At 42.4% G+C, this 18,453-nt stretch overlaps 1 protein-coding gene across 3 annotated transcripts in view; it reads right to left on the bottom strand.

The window, feature by feature from the left end:
• The window catches only part of LOC135519983 (adenylate cyclase type 3-like), a 30,075-nt gene that overhangs the window by 7,437 nt on the left and 4,185 nt on the right, over nucleotides 1-18,453 (bottom strand). For 2 of the 3 annotated variants that reach the window (XM_064945272.1, XM_064945273.1), the window contains 10 exons: nucleotides 7,022-7,164; nucleotides 6,760-6,871; nucleotides 6,431-6,558; nucleotides 5,827-5,985; nucleotides 5,254-5,419; nucleotides 4,751-4,870; nucleotides 4,102-4,244; nucleotides 3,632-3,793; nucleotides 3,466-3,553; nucleotides 267-383 (listed from right to left, as the gene is read on the bottom strand). In XM_064945272.1, the coding sequence (XP_064801344.1) occupies nucleotides 267-383; nucleotides 3,466-3,553; nucleotides 3,632-3,793; nucleotides 4,102-4,244; nucleotides 4,751-4,870; nucleotides 5,254-5,419; nucleotides 5,827-5,985; nucleotides 6,431-6,558; nucleotides 6,760-6,871; nucleotides 7,022-7,164 (1,338 nt within the window). The remainder of the gene's footprint in view (nucleotides 1-266; nucleotides 384-3,465; nucleotides 3,554-3,631; nucleotides 3,794-4,101; nucleotides 4,245-4,750; nucleotides 4,871-5,253; nucleotides 5,420-5,826; nucleotides 5,986-6,430; nucleotides 6,559-6,759; nucleotides 6,872-7,021; nucleotides 7,165-18,453) is intronic. The other variant, XM_064945274.1, reaches the window with a different exon arrangement.

Genomic DNA, 18,453 nt, shown 5'->3' with positions numbered 1-18,453 from the left:
TCAACGCAAGATCGATTTCTAGTGCTTCCTCCAAGCTTACCCCTTGGTTTCACTCCCATCTTGTTGCTTTATTATGAATTTAAAACTTTTAACTGCAACGTGTGCTGTTGCATATGGATGGTATGCGTGCAAGTCAATACCAAAAATAGACCCTTAAGTCAAACCCAGCTTTATGAGAAAGGCTTTTGTGTTGGCATGATACTGCATAATTCCAACACCAGAAAGCCAGTGTTGTGATTTCTTCTACTGGACTAGCGATTTCTCACCATGTCCACAATGTCGGCCATGGTGAGGATGAAGATTGCTGCCATGGCCCATGTGTTCCGTGCCCAGCGGGTGTGGTCAATCCATGTGGAGAAAGACACCAGCCTCTTAGGGAAAACCTAGGTGGGAAAATAACATGTTGGCCATCAACAGTAACATCATTAACCAGTCACGTGAACTTACCAGTAATATCTATCCATCTATCAACATTGTATTGATGTGGTTCTGAGTAATGTTTTACAACACTCTTTTACGACACCCGTGGTATATGTGGGGCAATGGCGGAACATTAAAAACGTTTTAAACTATGATTGATGGTGACGGCCGTCTTTGCTCGCTATAACCAACAAAGTAATGTAATTGTAATCGTCATCGTAATCATGTTCAGTTTTCAAACGCATCGTCAGACGAAAACCATAGTAGCGGTCAGGGTATTTCTCCTAGTGAGTTTGTACAGATGAAGGATATTAATTTGCACCAGTTTGCTACAGCAGGAAAATAATCCTGCAGCAACAGGAAGTGTGAATTATGTGTATTATGATTACTGGCTGATACATTTCTCATAAGGGAAATTCAAGTCTGAAATGTCATAGTGGTAAACTTCAGAAGCCTTTCTAAACCTCAAACACACTACAAGTTGTACATTTCCTGCATGGCAGGAAAGTTGTCCTGCAACAGTAGGCCATCATTGTAAAGAATTTGAATTTGTTCTTAACTGACTAGTTAAATAAAATAAAAAAATGAGTGTTCAAATTAAGATCCTACATCTGTACTATAGTGACTTTCATGTTAGTGGCAGAACAGTATACGACTACCCAGTGCTGTATCTGTCAACGGTCATTTCAGATGAGCTGGGACAAACTGAGGACGAGACATATTGGTTTTCCTCATTGAACCATCAATCATGCCATTAGGAGTCATGCATCAGTTCAACCAGAGGGCTTCTCTATGAACATCTCTATATGATGAGGAGGGATTGATTTTCCATAGATAAAGAATAGTCACTGGATTGGAACAACCGTCACGCGAGGGGACTCAGATCTCCAATGGTTAAATCTGATCTCATTGGGTACAGTACATTCTCTATGGCAGCTGAACAATAATCTGGCCCATACAGCCTCAAGTAAAAGCATTTCTTATGTAGCACTAAAAGCTCTTGCTTATACGCTCTGGGGTAAAGTGTGTGTGAGTGTGTGTGGTTTCTGGTGTTCGTGTAGTTGACATTGTACTGGGACAGGCTCAGACATGTTGACATGGACATGCATTTCATCCTTGATATAATAGTTGTTCATCTGTTTGTTTATGTGTGTACGGTGCATTCGGGAAGTATTCAGACCCCTTCCCTTTTTACACATTGTTACCTTACAGCCTTATTCTAAAATGGATAATATTATATTTTTTTCCTCATCAATCTACTCCAAACCCTCCCCTAGGCCAGACGATGCTGGGCCAATTGTGAGTCGCCCTATGGGACTCTCGATTATGGCCGGTTGTGATACAGCCCGGGATCGAACACCTCTAGCACTGAGATGCAGTGCCTTAAGACCGCTGCGTCACTCAGGAGCTAATTTACATAAATATTCAGACCTTTTGCTATGAGATACAAAATTGAGCTCAGGTGCATCCTGTTTCCATTGATCATCCTTGATATGTTTCTACAACTTGATTGAATTCCACCTGTGGTAAATTCAATTGATTGGACATGATTTTGAAAGGCAAACACCTGTCTATATAAGGTTGACAGTGCATTTGGAACAAAAAGCAAGCCGTGAGGTTGAAGAAATTGTCCGTAGAGCTTCGAAACAGGATTGTATCGAGGCACAGATCTGGGGAAGGGTACCAAAAAATATCTACAGCATTGAAGGTCCCCAAGAATACAGTGGCCTCTATCATTCTTAAATGGAAGAAATTTGGAACCACCAAGACTCTTTCTTGAGCTGACCTCCCGGCCAAACTGAGCAATCGGGGGAGAAGGGCCTTGGTCAGGGAGATGACCAAGAACCCGATTGTCACTCTGACAGAGCTCCAGAGTTCTTCCAGAAGAACGAAGTTCTTCCAGAAGAACAATTATCTCTGCAGCACTCCACCAATCAGTAAAAAGGCACGACAGCCCGCTTGTAGTTTCCTAAAAGGTAACTAAAAGATTCAGATCATGAGAAACAAGATTCTCTGGTCTGATGAAACCAAAATTGAACTCTTTGGCCTGAATGCCAAGCGTCACATCTGGAGGAAACCTGGCACCATCCCTACGGTGAAGCATGGTGGTTGCAGCATCATGCTGTGGAGATGTTTTTCAATGGCAGGGACTGGGAGACTAGTCAGGATCGAGGGAAAGACGAATGGAGCAAAGTAGAGAGATCCTTGATGAAAACCTGCTCCAGAGTGTTCACAACATTAAACTGGGGGTAAAAGTTCCCCTCCCAACATGACAAGGACCCTAAGCACACAGCCAAGACAATGCAGGAGTGGCTTCGGGACAAGTCTCTGAACCTGTTTTTGCTTTGTCATTATGTGGTGTCGTGTGTAGACTGATGAGGGGGAAAAAACTATTTAATCTATTTTAGAATAAGGCTGTAACGTAACAAAATGTGGAAAAAGTCTGAATACTTTCCGAATGCACTGTATGTGTGTGTGTGTGACTGTGTGTCTGCATTGCACACGGTGCACAGATAGAGTGCACCGTGCACCAGGTTCAAAACCCTTGTGGGCAGTGTGGGGATGGGGGAGGAGTGTTGCTGTTAGGGTGATAGGAGCAGTCGATAGTGGTAGCTACATAACTGTCTGTAGAAGTCAATAAATTTGACTTTCCATGACCTGGCTCATGAGGTTAGATCAAAAGTGCTGATGCGTGACAAAAGAACGAACGTATGGGTTGCTGATTATACACATTCTTTACCCCATTCAGCTTACGTAACAGTGTCTGTACACATCAAATGCACAGCATCATGAGATGCTTAGCACATTTAAAAGTTATTTAACTACGGTATGCTGATCCACTATCACAACTACGTTATTTTTTTACTCAAGAGTATAACACAACAAATATCTTCATATCTACAGATTTCTTATGTTGTGGCAAATGTTCTATGATAAATTCGGATTTGGCTGTTGGTTAACTGTTGCTCGCTCTGAAAGGCTAGCTGCTCTCTGGTTGGATGTCGAGCAAAGTGTGATAGTGGAGCGGGGGGAAGGGGCACTCACTCGAGGGAAGATGGCCGCCAGAGAGCAGACAGTTAGGACGAGCAGCAGGACCTCTCCCACAGCCAGGGTCACGTAGTTTGCTATCATCCTGTCAACCGCAAGAACACACAGAACATAAGAGAGAGAGAACATAAGAGAGAGAGAGAGAGAGATTAGGTGAACTCACCGATGGTCTATGAGGACCTCCATGGCTGCAGTGAACAGGAGCACTACACAGGAGCAGCTGAAGGCAGCTCCGCTCTGCTTCTCCTTTTCTACGGAGTAGCGGGTCTCCAGCTCAGGGTCCACAAAGCGCAGGGACAGACGGTTGGTGCGTTTCCCCTTCAGACTGACAGGGTAGAGAGGGAGGGTTCACACAGTCTGTCTGCTCACATAACAGAGGATTCATATCTGGCTGCACAAGGCTCACTCACACACCCTCTGCTACCCTCACTCACACACATTCATAGATATACAAAGGCTGGCAAAATTAAGGGAATTTTAAATAAATGCCCGTTTGGGGGATTCCCGAAATCAGGAGGGAATAAGCATGAAATCCAGAATCCTCCAACCAGGATTTCAGGAAAACCAGGGAATTTATTTAAAGTTCCTGGAATTTTGCAACCCCACACACAGCCTCCCTCTCGGTCTACTCACGCTTGTACGGTCTCTCTCTCCAGCAGTGCCTCATTGAGCAGTTTGTTGAGCTCCTGTTCGTTCTCTTGGGCATCAATCACCCTCTCGGCCAGGTCCCGCAGTCTTAGCCTCCGCCGAGGGTTGGGGAACGAAGGGTTCACCACCTGGGGTCACAAGAAGGTGGCATTCCTGGTCTGTCATTACACCACTCACTGGATACACCCCGATTCTCCACACTTCTCTTCTAAAAAGTGCAAGTGCACACTCCCTCTCATGGATTGAACAATGGTCGAAGCTCTCTCCAGCCAATACTTACACCAATTCAATGTTTTTAGATCCATGATGGGGAGTGTGCAAATGCACACTTAATGAGAAGGGTGGAGCATCTGGGTGGAGCCACTCTTCATTCTGGTTTGAAGTAGAGAAGGTAGCACACTTTGGAGCAACTCCTGTCTTGGAGACAGCCAAAGCATTTGGAGGTTTTTGTACTAGCCCAGCGCTATAACACCCCTGAATAAACAAAGCGAGGTCTAAATATAAGACAATGATCAGTTAATCATTTGAATAGGTGTACTAATCCTGGAACAAAAGGCCTGCACACACTGTGCACTTGTAGCACATTGAGTTGCAATCCTGTGTGTTAGGGGTTACAGTAAATGTCCTACATTACCCGTGTGTCCAGCTCCTCTGGGTCGTCGGGTGTGGTGCAGGCTGTGTGGACACTCCCATTACACTCAGTGGTGTTGATCAACAATGGAGAGTTCCCATTGGACGACATCACAGACAACTTCTGATAGGAAACGAAGAGACAGGAAGGAGGAGAGAGAGAGGGAGAGAAGAGAGAGAATGTGAGGTGTGTTACAGTGACTGTGGTGTGTTGACAGGAGGAATCTGGAGAAAAACATATATTGACATTTTGTTACGCTTTCTTTTACAGCCTGTTGTAAACTGTTACTTACCTGGTATTTTCATGGTATTAACTAGGAAACTACGCTGGTAATTACCTCAAAGAATTCAACAAAATTGGAGACTGGTATCAAAGTTAAAGACAAAAGTTATTTCTTAGTAAGTACTACCTGGTTGTAAAATAAAGTTTTACCGAGGTTTTATCTCAGTAAGACGAACCTGTAAGAATAAAGGTTGAATAAAACTAGGTGCTGAGGCAATACTCACCACCCCGTTGATGCCGTTCTTTCCCAAGGGGCCCTTGGGCACCACCACCAGGTAGGAGTCGATGCCCCTCTCCTTCAGGTACTCACAGCGGTCGCCCCCGTTCCCCGGCTCCATATCAAACTCCCCGTGCAGACACTCCATGGTGGCCTGGGAGATGTGCACACGCCTGCCGCAAAGGTCAGGGGTTATAGGCTAGAGGTCAGAGAGCCTGGTCTATCAATGGCAGAACGGGTGGGGGCTGACCCTATGCCCTCCCTATTGCAAACTTTGAATAATTCCTGCTGTCACCCGCTTAATTGATATTCAGTTCATCAACATTTCCGACAGATTTGTACCTTGTCAGCTCGGGGTTTGAACTCACAACCTTCCGGTTACTAGTCCAATGCTCTAACCACTAGGCTACACTAGCAATAGGTATAGAGTGTTTGTATTGGGCACAAACACATTTGACAAATATGAGTGCATGAGGCAGGTCAATCTTGCCTGCACATCATCTAAAGTTGTAGTAAATATCTGTAAATAGAGTTAGGGAAATGTAATAACTTAGAGGGGTTTAAACCAGTTCCTTCTTACCCCGGTATTCCTCCCGCCTCCATCTTATTGGCCACGGTGACGTCAGTGGACCAGACGTCATACTGCCACCGCTTCTGTCCCAGGACGCCCCCCAGGACAGTGCCAGTGTGTACCCCCACACGCATGTCCACATCTGTCCCGGTCTTCTCACGAACATACCTACAGGACAACACAGTCACCGTGACACAGAGCCAAGAAGAACCACCCTAGCCAGTCTTTCCCCTACCATTCGTTTTGCCTATAGCACATCACATTATTCCTACTCTGTGCAAATCTCAAATGACACCCTATTCACCACAAGTACAGAAGGACCTCTGAGATGTGAACACGTCTGAAACAGAGGTCATTCGGAAAACTGAAAGGTTTGGACTTAAAAGCTCATCAAACCTTGGTAGAAAATATTAAATTGCGTATTATTTTCTCACCATTTATCCAGATACTGTAGATGTCAGACCAGTTTTTAGCACATGAAAGTAATAGGTTCTACAGTAGTATACTATCTTTGACCCTAAGTGAGTGAATAGGATGTCCTTTGACATGCAGCCCTATACCACAAACCACTCTACAGTTTCTACAGTCCACATTGCCATTGGGTGGTACTCACGAAATGGCCTCCACCATGGCCAGGCCCATCATGATGGAGCAGGCAGCGTGGTCCTCTCTGTAGTCTGGCAGGCCACAGATGCAGTAGTAACAGTCGCCCAGGATCTTTATTCTCAACTGGTGGTATTTCTACACAGAAACACACACACACACACACACACACACACACACACACACACACACACACACACACACACACACACACACACACACATGAAATGATGTGACTACTCATGTAAATTTACTTTAATCTATAAATAAATCCACCAATATAGATTTTTTTTGTCAGTAAGTAATAGATTTGCCTGTGGGTGTGTGTGTGTGACTCACGGCAGCCAGCTTGTCAAAGCGGGCAAACAGTTCATTGAGGAGCTTGACCAGCTCATGGGCACTGCATGATGATGACAGCTGAGTGAATCCCACAATGTCTGCAAACAAAATACTGCAGGAGAAAGGGGATACATGCTGTCATCACGTCATCCTATTAGATATCCTGCCTCTTTATTATAGAACACAGTGTACTCTATAAGTTATGCTCTCCTAGCCATAGGTCTATAGATTGCACATAGAGAGTCTGGCCACTGTGTCGTACCTGACGTTTTCGTGGCGATACATGTACATGGTGTTGAACTGCTGCATCTCCTTCTGTCCAGTCTGACTGGCTTCTTTCTTCTTCATGTCCTGCAACATCTCATCTGCTATATGCTTGGGCAGGATGGACAGCAAGAGACGCTCCTGTGGAGGACAGGGAGAGTGGTGAGGTTTCAGTGGATATGAGGAGACTCCAAAGAGCCTCAATAGACGCACGCACGGCTTACAATAAAGGCACTTACATGTTGTGTGATTGGCAGCAGAATCAATCAATGCTCAATCAGAATCAATAAAAAATATTCAGTAACCTAATTAAACCACCTTCTGTAGCAAAGGAAGCTGTCCGTTGCCATCCCAAAGCATTCACTTCCAATTATATCTACTTTGATCAACCTTCAATAAATACCGTAACGAAATAAACATGGATGACTGACTGCATTTGGAGACAGGATTGTCTCGAAGCACAGGTCTGGGGAAGAGTGCCAAAACATTTCTGCAGCATTGACTGTCCCCAAGAACACAGTGACCTTGTAGTAGAAAATCGGATCAAATACAACGCATTACAGAACTTGTGAAGTCAATTCGGCTTTTTAATACAAGAATATAGCAAGCCCGGAAGGTCCATGGAACACACTCCACTTTCCAGAGCCCCCGACACCAGCGAAGTTCACAGCCCCCGCTTACTTACTAACTAAACATGCATACACATTCGTATTTATACAATTCCCAAGCTTATATACATGCATGCAATTCATTGAATTCAAAAGTTCTTTCGTTTCTATGGTTTTTAGGAAATTTGAGAGACCTACTTGACGCTCCCCTTGCTGCTACAGGATCTTTTGCGGCAATCTACGCAGAAATTTCAGCTTACCTTGTTTAAATCTGGGTGGCCACCCTTGTCTTGCCAGATTGCCCCAAAGATCCCACGGCCAACGAAGAACGTCTTCAGTCCCTGAAACTCCTGGCAAGCTCGCCAATATGTAGTAGAAAATCGGATCAAATACAACGCATTACAGAACTTGTGAAGTCAATTCGGCTTTTTAATACAAGAATATAGCAAGCCGGGAAGGTCCATGGAACACACTCCACTTTCCAGAGCCCCGGCTCCAGTATTTATCCACATATTGCATATGAGCCCATCCCAAATGCAAATAAAGTTACATTCCAATCCGTGCATCCCGCTTGTTCAGCTCAATAACGCCCATACCTGCTTTCCGTCAGATTATAATGATAAGACCCTTGCTTTGTTCTTGTATTTAGCTAAAAGCATTCTTTTGTTTGTGTATTATCTAAGATCAGCAGACTATGTGTCTCCTCAGTTTCTAGCGTGTCCAGCTATACTAAAAATAGTTTACATTCCTCTATTTTACAGCCCTATGCTTTGGCTCTGTAATTAACTCTGTGTCCCTTTTGTGTGTGTGTCTTCATCTCCTTTAGCTTTAGGGTGCCCAGCTGTTCTGGTCGCCTTCACTTCATATGGTTGTCTAAGATCAAACAGACTTGTATCTCCCCTGTGATGTGATTGATATCTGTAATCCATCAGTTGGTCCTTTGGCTGACCCCCTCCTTATACAACCTCTGACCTTTGTATGTCCAGCTATTCTGTCACCTATGTGTTATATTTGCTCCCACAACCTCCATCATTCTTAAATGTAAGAAGTTTGGAACCACCAAGACCTCCTTGAGCTGGCCCCCCAGCCAAACTGAACAATCAGGGGAGAAGAGCCTTGGTCAGAGAGGTAACCAAGAACCCGATTGTCACTCTGACAGAGCTCCTCTGTGGTGATGTGAGAACCTTCCAGAAGGACAACCATCTCTGCAGCACTCCACCAATCAGGCCTTTATGGTAGAGTGGCCAGACAGAAGCCACTCCTCAGTAAAAGGCACATGACAGCCCACTTGGGAGTTTGCCAAAAGGCAGCTAAAAGACACTCAGACCATGAGAAACAAGATTATCTGGTCTGATAAAACCAAGATTTAACTATTTGGTGCTGCCACCAATCGTCACGTCTGGAGGAAACCTGGCACAATCCCTACGGTGAAGCATGGTGGTGGCAGCATCATGCTGTGGGGATGTTTAAAAGCGTCAGGGACTGGGAGACAAGTTAGGATCAAGAGAAAGATGAACGGAGCATAGTACAGAGAGACCCTTGATGAAAAGCTGCTCCAGAGCAGTCAAGACCTCAGACTGGGGCGAAGGTTCACTTCCAACAGGACAACGACCCTAAGCACACAGCCAAGACAATGCAGGAGTGCCTTAAGGACAAGTCTCTGAATGTCCTTGAGTGGCCCTGCCAGAGCCCGATCTTGAACCCGATCGAACATCTCTGGAGAGACTAGGGATGTGGCGGTCCTGAAATTTCATCAGCTGCTGATTGTCAAGCAAATAACTGTCAGTTTCAGGGTAATTGACTGCTAATTAACAAACACATTTAGCATCTCCTGGTTTACACATATAGCCTGCAAGCCACTGATGCAGACCTTTGGAACATCTACATTTAAAAAAGTTTAATAAATCCATGTAAAATAGCCTACACCGTCACAATAAATCCATGATCTATTTTAGACAGAAGCATAATATAAAGAAAATGTAGTCAATTTCAGAAGAACAGAATAGCATACTCTGAGTTGTCCTTATGTTAGGTCATGATTTGGCTATGCCAAATGGCTGTGGGCTACACTAGTTCATTTAGCAGACAAGATTTGCTTAGAAGTCCATGGCTGGAATAATACATTATAGCCTTTCTCTTGCATTTCAAAGATGGTACAAAAAAAATACAAAAAAAGTCATGTTTTTTTCTTTGTATTATCTTTTACCAGATATAATGTTTTATATTCTCCCAGTGTTCCCTTTCAAATGGTATCAAGAATATGCATATCCTTGCTTCAGGTCATGAGCTACAGGCAGTGAGATTTGAGTATGTCATTTTAGGTGAAAATGAAAAAAAAAGGGGCGGATCCTTAAGAGGTTTTAACAAAGAAATAGGTATTCCTATGTTTAATTTTGAGTTATTATTGTAACTGTAGTTGTTCTACAAACGTTGGGCTATATGTTTTGATTGTTAATACATTGTAAGGCTGCATGATGTGACTCTAAAAATTATTTGATAAAGGTCGCTTGAAATGCATGAGACCTGCTTTGTTTTTTGCGCAGGCTGTACACACTACATCAGTCACTCATTCACAATTTGACAAGCATTTGATAATGCCCAGAATTTCACGGCGCCATCCACTTTGTGTGGCTGTAATGCACCCTAAAAAATCCATGCCTTTTGCGGACAGTGGCCATTGTGCGCTTCTCCTTGAGTGCTGCGCACTCTATCACATGATCGGTCTTTCTCACAGGCTACAAGTGAAGACAGACACGTCGGGGATACAACTGCACACATCCTTATCCAATTTTGAGGTGCCTATTGAAGATATTGTAAGAACTATGCACATTTACTTTTTAGTTAGCCAACAAGATGAGTAGGCACAACGAACAGTAAAAGCACAAGCCTATGTCGATCTACTATCCCCCATAGTACAAAAGTCGAAGCAATGAGACTGATGCTACCGATCAGAACGTTTAGCTTAAAATGCTGATAAACTATTAGAATATTTCTTTACATTATAAGTACAGCAATGTGCACATGGTAGTAGGCTACAAGTGTGAATGTTCCATTAGCGGAAAACACCATTATCAAAAGTGACCACAAATGCAATTATGCATGTAATGCTTTTACTATAAGATGCATTTTTATGGTGAATATTACCTTTCCCAAACTTGAAACTCACATGCTGCTTATGTATGCCAGTTAGGCTCTACATCCCTTGTAAAGCGGATTAATGTGCTTCATTTTAAGAAGTTATTTGGCCACTTTAGTTGCGATACAAACATTATTAAAATATATAGACCCATGGGTTAGGCTACATGAGGTGTGCGACTATGATTTCAAAAGGTTGCAAAAAAAAGGCTTTGTTTCTTATGCTGGGCATCATTCAGAAATTATAATACATCATTCACGAGTGATAAGGTAATATTGTCACCCATCAGACTATTCTTGATTTAATCTTGTCTTTACATGTACTAAATAATATATATGTGTGAATTTTGTTTTGATTTAGAATGGACCATTATCATGCACCCGTTTCAAAACAGGGGTAGCAGTAAAAATTACATGTCATCTATGCACTTAAATAGTGAATGGAGGATGCTTTACCCTGTTGTTTATTTTCATGCCAGCCAGGTAGGCTATATTCCTGTTGTAAATATAAGCATGTGCGTAATATTAAGAAAGTTGAGACATAAATAAATATAGTAGGCCCAGCCTATAGAAAGCTGATGAGATACTCCTCTTTTTAGTAGAGGCCATCACTCTGTTTAAGATAGTGAAGGATGCAGTATACAGTATATACAGTTGAAGTTGGAAGTTTACATACACTTGGTTGGAGTCATTAAAACTTGTTTTTCAACCACTCCACAATTTTTTTGTTAACAAACTATAGTTTTGGCAAGTCGGTTAGGACAATGACACAGTAATTCTTACAACAATTGTTTACAGACAGGTTATTTCACTTACAATTCACTGTATCACAATCCCAGTGGATCAAAAGTGGATGTCATTCACTTAGTTGACTGTGCCTTAAACAGCTAGAAAATTCCAGAAAATTATGTCATGGAGTTAGAACAGTGGTTCTTAACCTGGGTTCAATCGAACCCCAGGTGTTCGGTGAGTCAGTCTCAGGGGTTCGGCGGAGGTCAAGACACACATCCGACTCATATGATTCGTGATGACACGCCCAGATTGGCCATCATTGGCTGCAGGTGATCACGCTACATCGCTTGGCCTATCTGTGCTGCAGGGAATTTGGTGCGTTCAGTAGTCGACTTGTGACTGTCGTGATGGTACGTCTTGTGATTTCTTTCTTAATATTTTAATCCCTTCATACTAACTATGTCTAGCAAAAAAAGAAAGTAGTCAGACGAATATGTACAATATGGATTCACATGTATAACGGAACGTGATGGGAGTCAGCGTCCAAACTGCATGATTTACAATGCCAAGTTGAGCAATTCTAGTCTAGCACCGGCAAAACTAAGAGAACACCTTAAGCTGCATGGAGATGGAAAATACAAGAACACAAAGCTCGCTGAATTCGATGAAAAGGCTACTCTGCCTGTACTCGGCTTTGTACCCATCAACAAACCGATCCTCACAGCATCGTACGAAGTTGCTTACCTGATCGCAAAGCAGGGCAAACCACACACCATTGGTGAAACACTCATAAAACCAGCTGTGTCGAATATCATGCTGGGAAATGAGGCTGAAGTTAAGTTATTCCCAATTCCTCTTTCAAATGACACCATCAACGACAGAATAGTGGACTTGAGCAAAGACATCTTGGCTCATGTCCTCTATTCTGTCGCAGATCTGATTTCAAGCCCGGCAAAATTCAGCCTTCAATTCGACGAGACCACAGACGTTTCCAATCTAAGCCAGCGCACGAATACAGCAAGCTATGTGAAAGACGACGTGATAAAGGAAGATTTTTATTTATTTTGTAAGCCTCTTACAACAACAACTAAGGCAGCCGATGTGAAGAAACTTGTGGATGACATCTTCAAAAACAACAATCTTTTGTGGGATATGGTTTCTGCAGTTTGTTTGGACGGAGCTCCAGTCATGCTGGGAAGAAAGTCTGGTTTTGGTGAGCGAGTTAAAGCCGATGCCCCACACATCATTGTTACACATTGTATTCTGCACAGGCATGCGTTGGCAACAAAAACCTTGCCTCCAAAACTGGCAGAAGTATTAAAAATTGTAGCGGAATGCGTGAACTATGTGCCAACTAGTGCTCTGAGGCACCGCATCTTCAGTGAGCTGTGTAAAGAAATGGGCTCTGAATTCGAGGTACTTCTGTACCATTCTAACGTTCGGTGGTTATCCCGGGGACAGGTGCTGAATCGTGTTTTTGCCGTGCGTGTGGAATTAGCCCTGTTTTTGCAAGAGCACCAACATTGTCATGCAGATTGCTTCAAAAATTCTGAGGTCATTCTCATTTTAGCGTATATGGCTGATATCTTTGCAGCTCTCAATCATCTCAATCAAAAGATGCAGGGCGGTGGAGTCAACATCATCAAAGCGGAGGAAAACCTGAAGGCTTTTCAAAAAAAGCTACCGTTATGGAAACGACGAACAGAGAACAATAACTTCGCAAACTTTCCCCTGCTGGACGACTGTGTAAGTAAGATCGAAGATGTATCTGGAATCAGAGACATTTCTGTACCCGCGGAACTGAAGCAAGCAATTGCCACGCACTTAGATGAGCTTGCAAAGTCTCTCGACGGACACTTCCCTACAAGAGAGTCATATCCAGCATGGGTGAGACATCCGTTCACGTTTAGTGTTGAGACAACAGATGTCAATGATGAATACCTCGATGAAATCATTGAAATTCACCAGAGCCAGGTTCAACAGCAACTCTTCAGAACAACAACGCTTTCAACGTTTTGGTGTCAACAAATAGTAACGTACCCTGTTATTGCTAAGAAAGCTCTGGAGATTTTCATACCGTTTGTTACAACATATCTTTGCGAGCAATCCTTTTCGAGGATGCTGTACATAAAAACGAAGAAAAGAAACAGACTTTGTTGCGAAAATGACATGAGTGGCACTTGCCAAGGTGAAGCTGCGCATTTCTGAACTGGTCTCTGAAAGGCAACAGCAGAAGTCACACTGATTTGCAGTAAATATTCATTATTATGTTTTTGTTTGAAAATCATGTTTTGATGATTTTGTTCTTTGAACACAGTGATGTTGATGCACGGTTCATTTTGTGCACCAGTAAAATATATATCTATGTTTTGAATTTGAAAAAAATCACATTTTATTTTTCCAATTAAGAAGGGTTCGGTGAATGCGCATATGAAACTGGTGTGGTTCAGTACCTCCAACAAGGTTAAGAACCACTGAGTTAGAAGCTTCTGATAGGCTAATTGATATCATTTGAGGTCAATTGGAGGTGTACCTGTGGATGTATTTCAAGGCCTACCTTCAAACTCAGTGCCTTTTTTCTTGACATGATGGGAAAATCAAAAATAATCCTCAGAAAAAAAGACCTAAGAAAAACCATTGTAGACTTCCACAAGTCTGGTTCATCATTGGGAGCAATTTCCAAACGCCTGAAGGTACCACATTAATTTGTACAAACAATAGTACACACGTATAAACACCATGGGACCACACAGCCGTCATACCGCTCAGGAAGGAGTTCTGTCTCCTAGAGATGAACGTACTTTGGTGCAAAAAGTGCAAATCAATCCCAGAACAACAGCAAAGGACCTTGTGAAGATTCTGGAAGAAACAGGTACAAAAGTATCTATATCCACAGTAAAACGATTCCTATATCAACATAACCTGAAAGGCCGCTCATCAATGAAGAAGCCACTACTCCAAAACCGCCATAATGTCACACCCTGACCATAGTAAGTTGTTTATTCTCTGTTTTGGTTGGGGCGTGATAGTGACTTGGGTGGGTCATCTACGTGAATTGTATTTCTATAGTGGCCTGATATGGTTCCCAATCAGAGGCAGCTGTTTATCGTTGTCCCTGATTGGGGATCATATTTAGGTAGCCATTTCCCCATTGTTATTCGTGGGATCTTGTCCATGGATAGTTGCATGTCAGCACTATTATTTAGCTTCATGTTTCGTTTGGTATTTTTGTTCGGTGTTCATTTAATAAAGGAAAATGTACGCCTACAACGCTGCACCTTGGTCCATTCCTTTCAATGAACGTGACACATAAAAAAGCCAGACTACGGTTTGCAACTGCACATTGATACAAAGATCGTACTATTTGGGAAAATGTAATCTGGTCTGATGAAACAAAAATAGAACTGTTTGGCCATAATGACCATTGTTATGTTTGGGGGAAATAGGGGGAGACTTGCAAGCCGAAGAACACCATCCCAACCGTAATGCGCGGGGGTGGCAGCGTCATGTTGTGGGGGTGCTTTGCTGCAGGGGGGACTGATGCACTTCACAAAATAGATGGCTTCATGAGGAATTGAAAAATTATGCGGATATATTGAAGCAACATCACAAGACATCAGTCAGGAAGTTAAGGCTTGGTCGCAAATGTGTCTTCCAAGTGGATAATGACCCCAAGCATACTTCCAAAGTTGTGGCAAAATGGCTTAAGGACAACAAAGTCAAGGAATTGGAGTGGCCATCACAAAGCCTTGACCTCAATCCTACAGAAAATTTGTGGGCAGAACTGAAAAAGCGTGTGCGAGCAAGGAGGCCTACAAACCTGTTACACAGGCTCTGTCAGGAGGAATGGTCCAAAATTCACCCAACTTATTTTGGGAAGCTTGTGGAAGGCTACCTGAAACATTTGACTCAAGTTAAACAATTTAAAGGCAATGCTACCAAATACTAATTGAGTGTATGTATACTTGCGAAACAGATGTTAATTAATAAAGCTAATAAAGCTTGATTAATAAAGCTAAATCAAGCTACCTTTTAAGCTCTATATCCGACAGCTGGTGATCCTTCAAAATTTTGGAAAACAGTCAATTCACTGAAGCGCACAAATTCCTCTTCCCTTCCTAAGCAAGTTCTATCTGACTCTGGCATCATAACTGAGAAGAATGGGATAAGTGATGCTTTTAATCATAATTTTATCTTGGCAGGCCTTTTATTTGCAAGAAATGGTGGTTTAATTGTCAATCATCTGCTCTTCCTCTGCCAGCCTCTAGCTGACTTGATGGTTAATCAATCAACTTCTCGTGAATCTTTGTTTTTATTTCAACAATTTACTATATGTGATGTGCCTTGCTTAAGACTGGTAAAAAAAATCCACTGGGGCTTATATGCTTGATCCATTGTTACTGCAGCTCTCTGCCCCCCTGATTACTGAATCATTAACCCATATTTTTTACCTGATGATTATATCTGGTACTATCCCCAGGGTTTGGAAGGCGGCCCATGTACTCCCCCCTTCACAAACGTGCGGACCCTTGTGATCTAAATAATTCAAAATCATCCTATTTCTAAACTTTCTTGCCTAGCTAAAAATATTAGAATCCTTGATTCATTCTCAGCTAAGATCTTTCTTGTCTTTGAAATGCATTCTAAATGTACATCAGCTGGGTTCTAGACCAGGTCATAGCACTATCTCTGCTGCATCCTTAAGTAATAAATGATGCGGTTAACTGTATGGATAAAGGGCAACATTGTGCTGCCCTCTTCATTGACCTGGCAAAGGCTTTCGATACTTTTGATCACTCATGGCTAATTCAGAGGCTTTCCTCAATTGACCTAGACCAGATTGCATGTAACTGGTTTAAAAATTACTTGACAGATAAATCTCAATGTGTATATCTACTGATGGTGTCAAATCAGGTTTCCTGGATATTACGAAAGCTGTCCGACATGGGTCGATTCTGGTCCTGTGCTTTTTACATTAACAATATCGACTCCTTAAAAAAACCTGCACTCATATGCCGATGATACTGTTGTGCATGCTATTGCCCCCACGGTTGACCAGGCTCTGTCTGTACTACAGTCTGCATTCATTGTATTACAGAAAGACTTTATTGACCTGGAATTAGTATTGCATTGAGGTAAAAGCAAGTATATGTTGTTCTCCAGAGCACAACAAAATAACTCTGATTTTAGCATGTCATTTGGATGGTGTCCATATTGATTGGGTCCCTGCTTACAAATATCTGGATAGATTTAAAGCTTTTTAAAAAGCATATTGATGACTTAAGAAGCTGAGAATACAAATGGGCTCCTTCTATGAAAATGGGTCCTGCCTCTCGCTAAATAGTGGAACGCAGATTATTCAGTTGACGTTCCTATCGGTCCTAGACTATGGCGACATCATCTATGTGAAGTCAGCTGCCACTTCAATAAAGCTGTTAGATGCAGTTTATCATAGCGCACTGTGCTTTATTACAGGCTAAAATATTTGTACTCATCAATGCATTCATTAGATTTATTAGGATCCCCATTAGCGACAGCTAGTCTTCTTTGGGTCCGACAGACAGTTGGTTGGCCCTCTGAAGTCACGTATCAAATCAAAACAAATTTGATTTGTCACATACACATGGTTAGCAGATGTTAATGCGAGTGTAGTGAAATGCTTGTGCTTCTAGTTCCAACAATGCAGTAATAACCAACGAGTAATCTAACCTAACAATTTCATAACAACTACCTTATACACACAAGTGTAAAGGGATGAAGAATATGTACATAAAAATATATGAATGAGTGCTGGTACAGAACGGCATAGGCAAGATGCAGTAGATGGTATCGAGTACAGTATATACATATGAGATGAGTAATGTAGGGTATGTAAACATATAAAAGTGCTATTGTTTAAATTGGCTAGTGATACTAGCTGCGCCTTCTTCACCACGCTGTCTGTGTGGGTGGACCAATTCAGTTTGCCCGTGTACGTCGAGGAACTTAAAACTTACTACCCTCTCCACTACTGTCCCGTCGATTTAGGTTGGTTGATACGTTGCTATGTTTTTATTTAGAAAGACCTTTTAAAAAAAGTCTCACTGTACCTAACTTCTTTACTAGACATGCGAGTTACCACACACGGTCTCAGGGATGACTAGCTCAGGAAATTCCTTTGGTTGCTACCGAGTTAGGTAAATCAGCTTTTAGTTTCCTTGCACTTTATCTGTGGAATAATCTTCAAAATGTTCTTAGATTTGATATTTGGGTGCCTCTAGGGGAATTCGGAAAGCTGATTTTTACCTTACAAAGGCTTATTACTGATGAATGTGTTTTTTACCATGTTTTTCTTTCCGCTTGCATTTTGATGCGTGTATTTTCTGTCATTTAAGGCTCATCTGTAAAAGAAACCTTGATCGCAGTATGACTCGCTGATAAAATAATAAACATCCAACATACAAACATGATATATAATCACATATTACACAGTACATAGACATGGTACAATGGTCAGCCAAAATACAGGCCTATAACTTTTCTCTCTGTTAAAAGCACTGTACCTGTACACAAATCTGATTGGCCTAAAACTATCACTCATCATCATAAGTCCATCTGAACAGATTCCACCCTTGATGATCCAAGACTAGAAACATAAACATTGGAAAACACAAATGCATCAGGCAAACAAAAGCCTTGAGTTCACACACACACACGGAGGGAGGAAAACAAATAACGTGACAGGGCTTTTCTACGTTCTTATCAAAACCTGACCGAGAGAGACAAAAAAAATGGGCAAGAGAGTCAGCAGAGTGATTACTGCGGACATCGTCTCAGGAGGCAGGTCGCCATGGTAGCCTGCAGCGACCGGATGCTCCTTGATTGGCTGGCGGTCCTTGTCTCCCAGCAGCCCATGCTTCTCCATTAGTATTCTGGGAGTTTCTCCTCTCGTGGTCTTATCAGCCCTTCTCACACA

Source organism: Oncorhynchus masou, chromosome 29, assembly GCF_036934945.1.
Source record: "Oncorhynchus masou masou isolate Uvic2021 chromosome 29, UVic_Omas_1.1, whole genome shotgun sequence".
Lineage (NCBI taxonomy): Eukaryota > Metazoa > Chordata > Actinopteri > Salmoniformes > Salmonidae > Oncorhynchus > Oncorhynchus masou.
The sequence above is the reverse complement of the archived record's forward strand: the minus strand, read 5'-3'. Positions and strand labels throughout refer to the sequence as shown.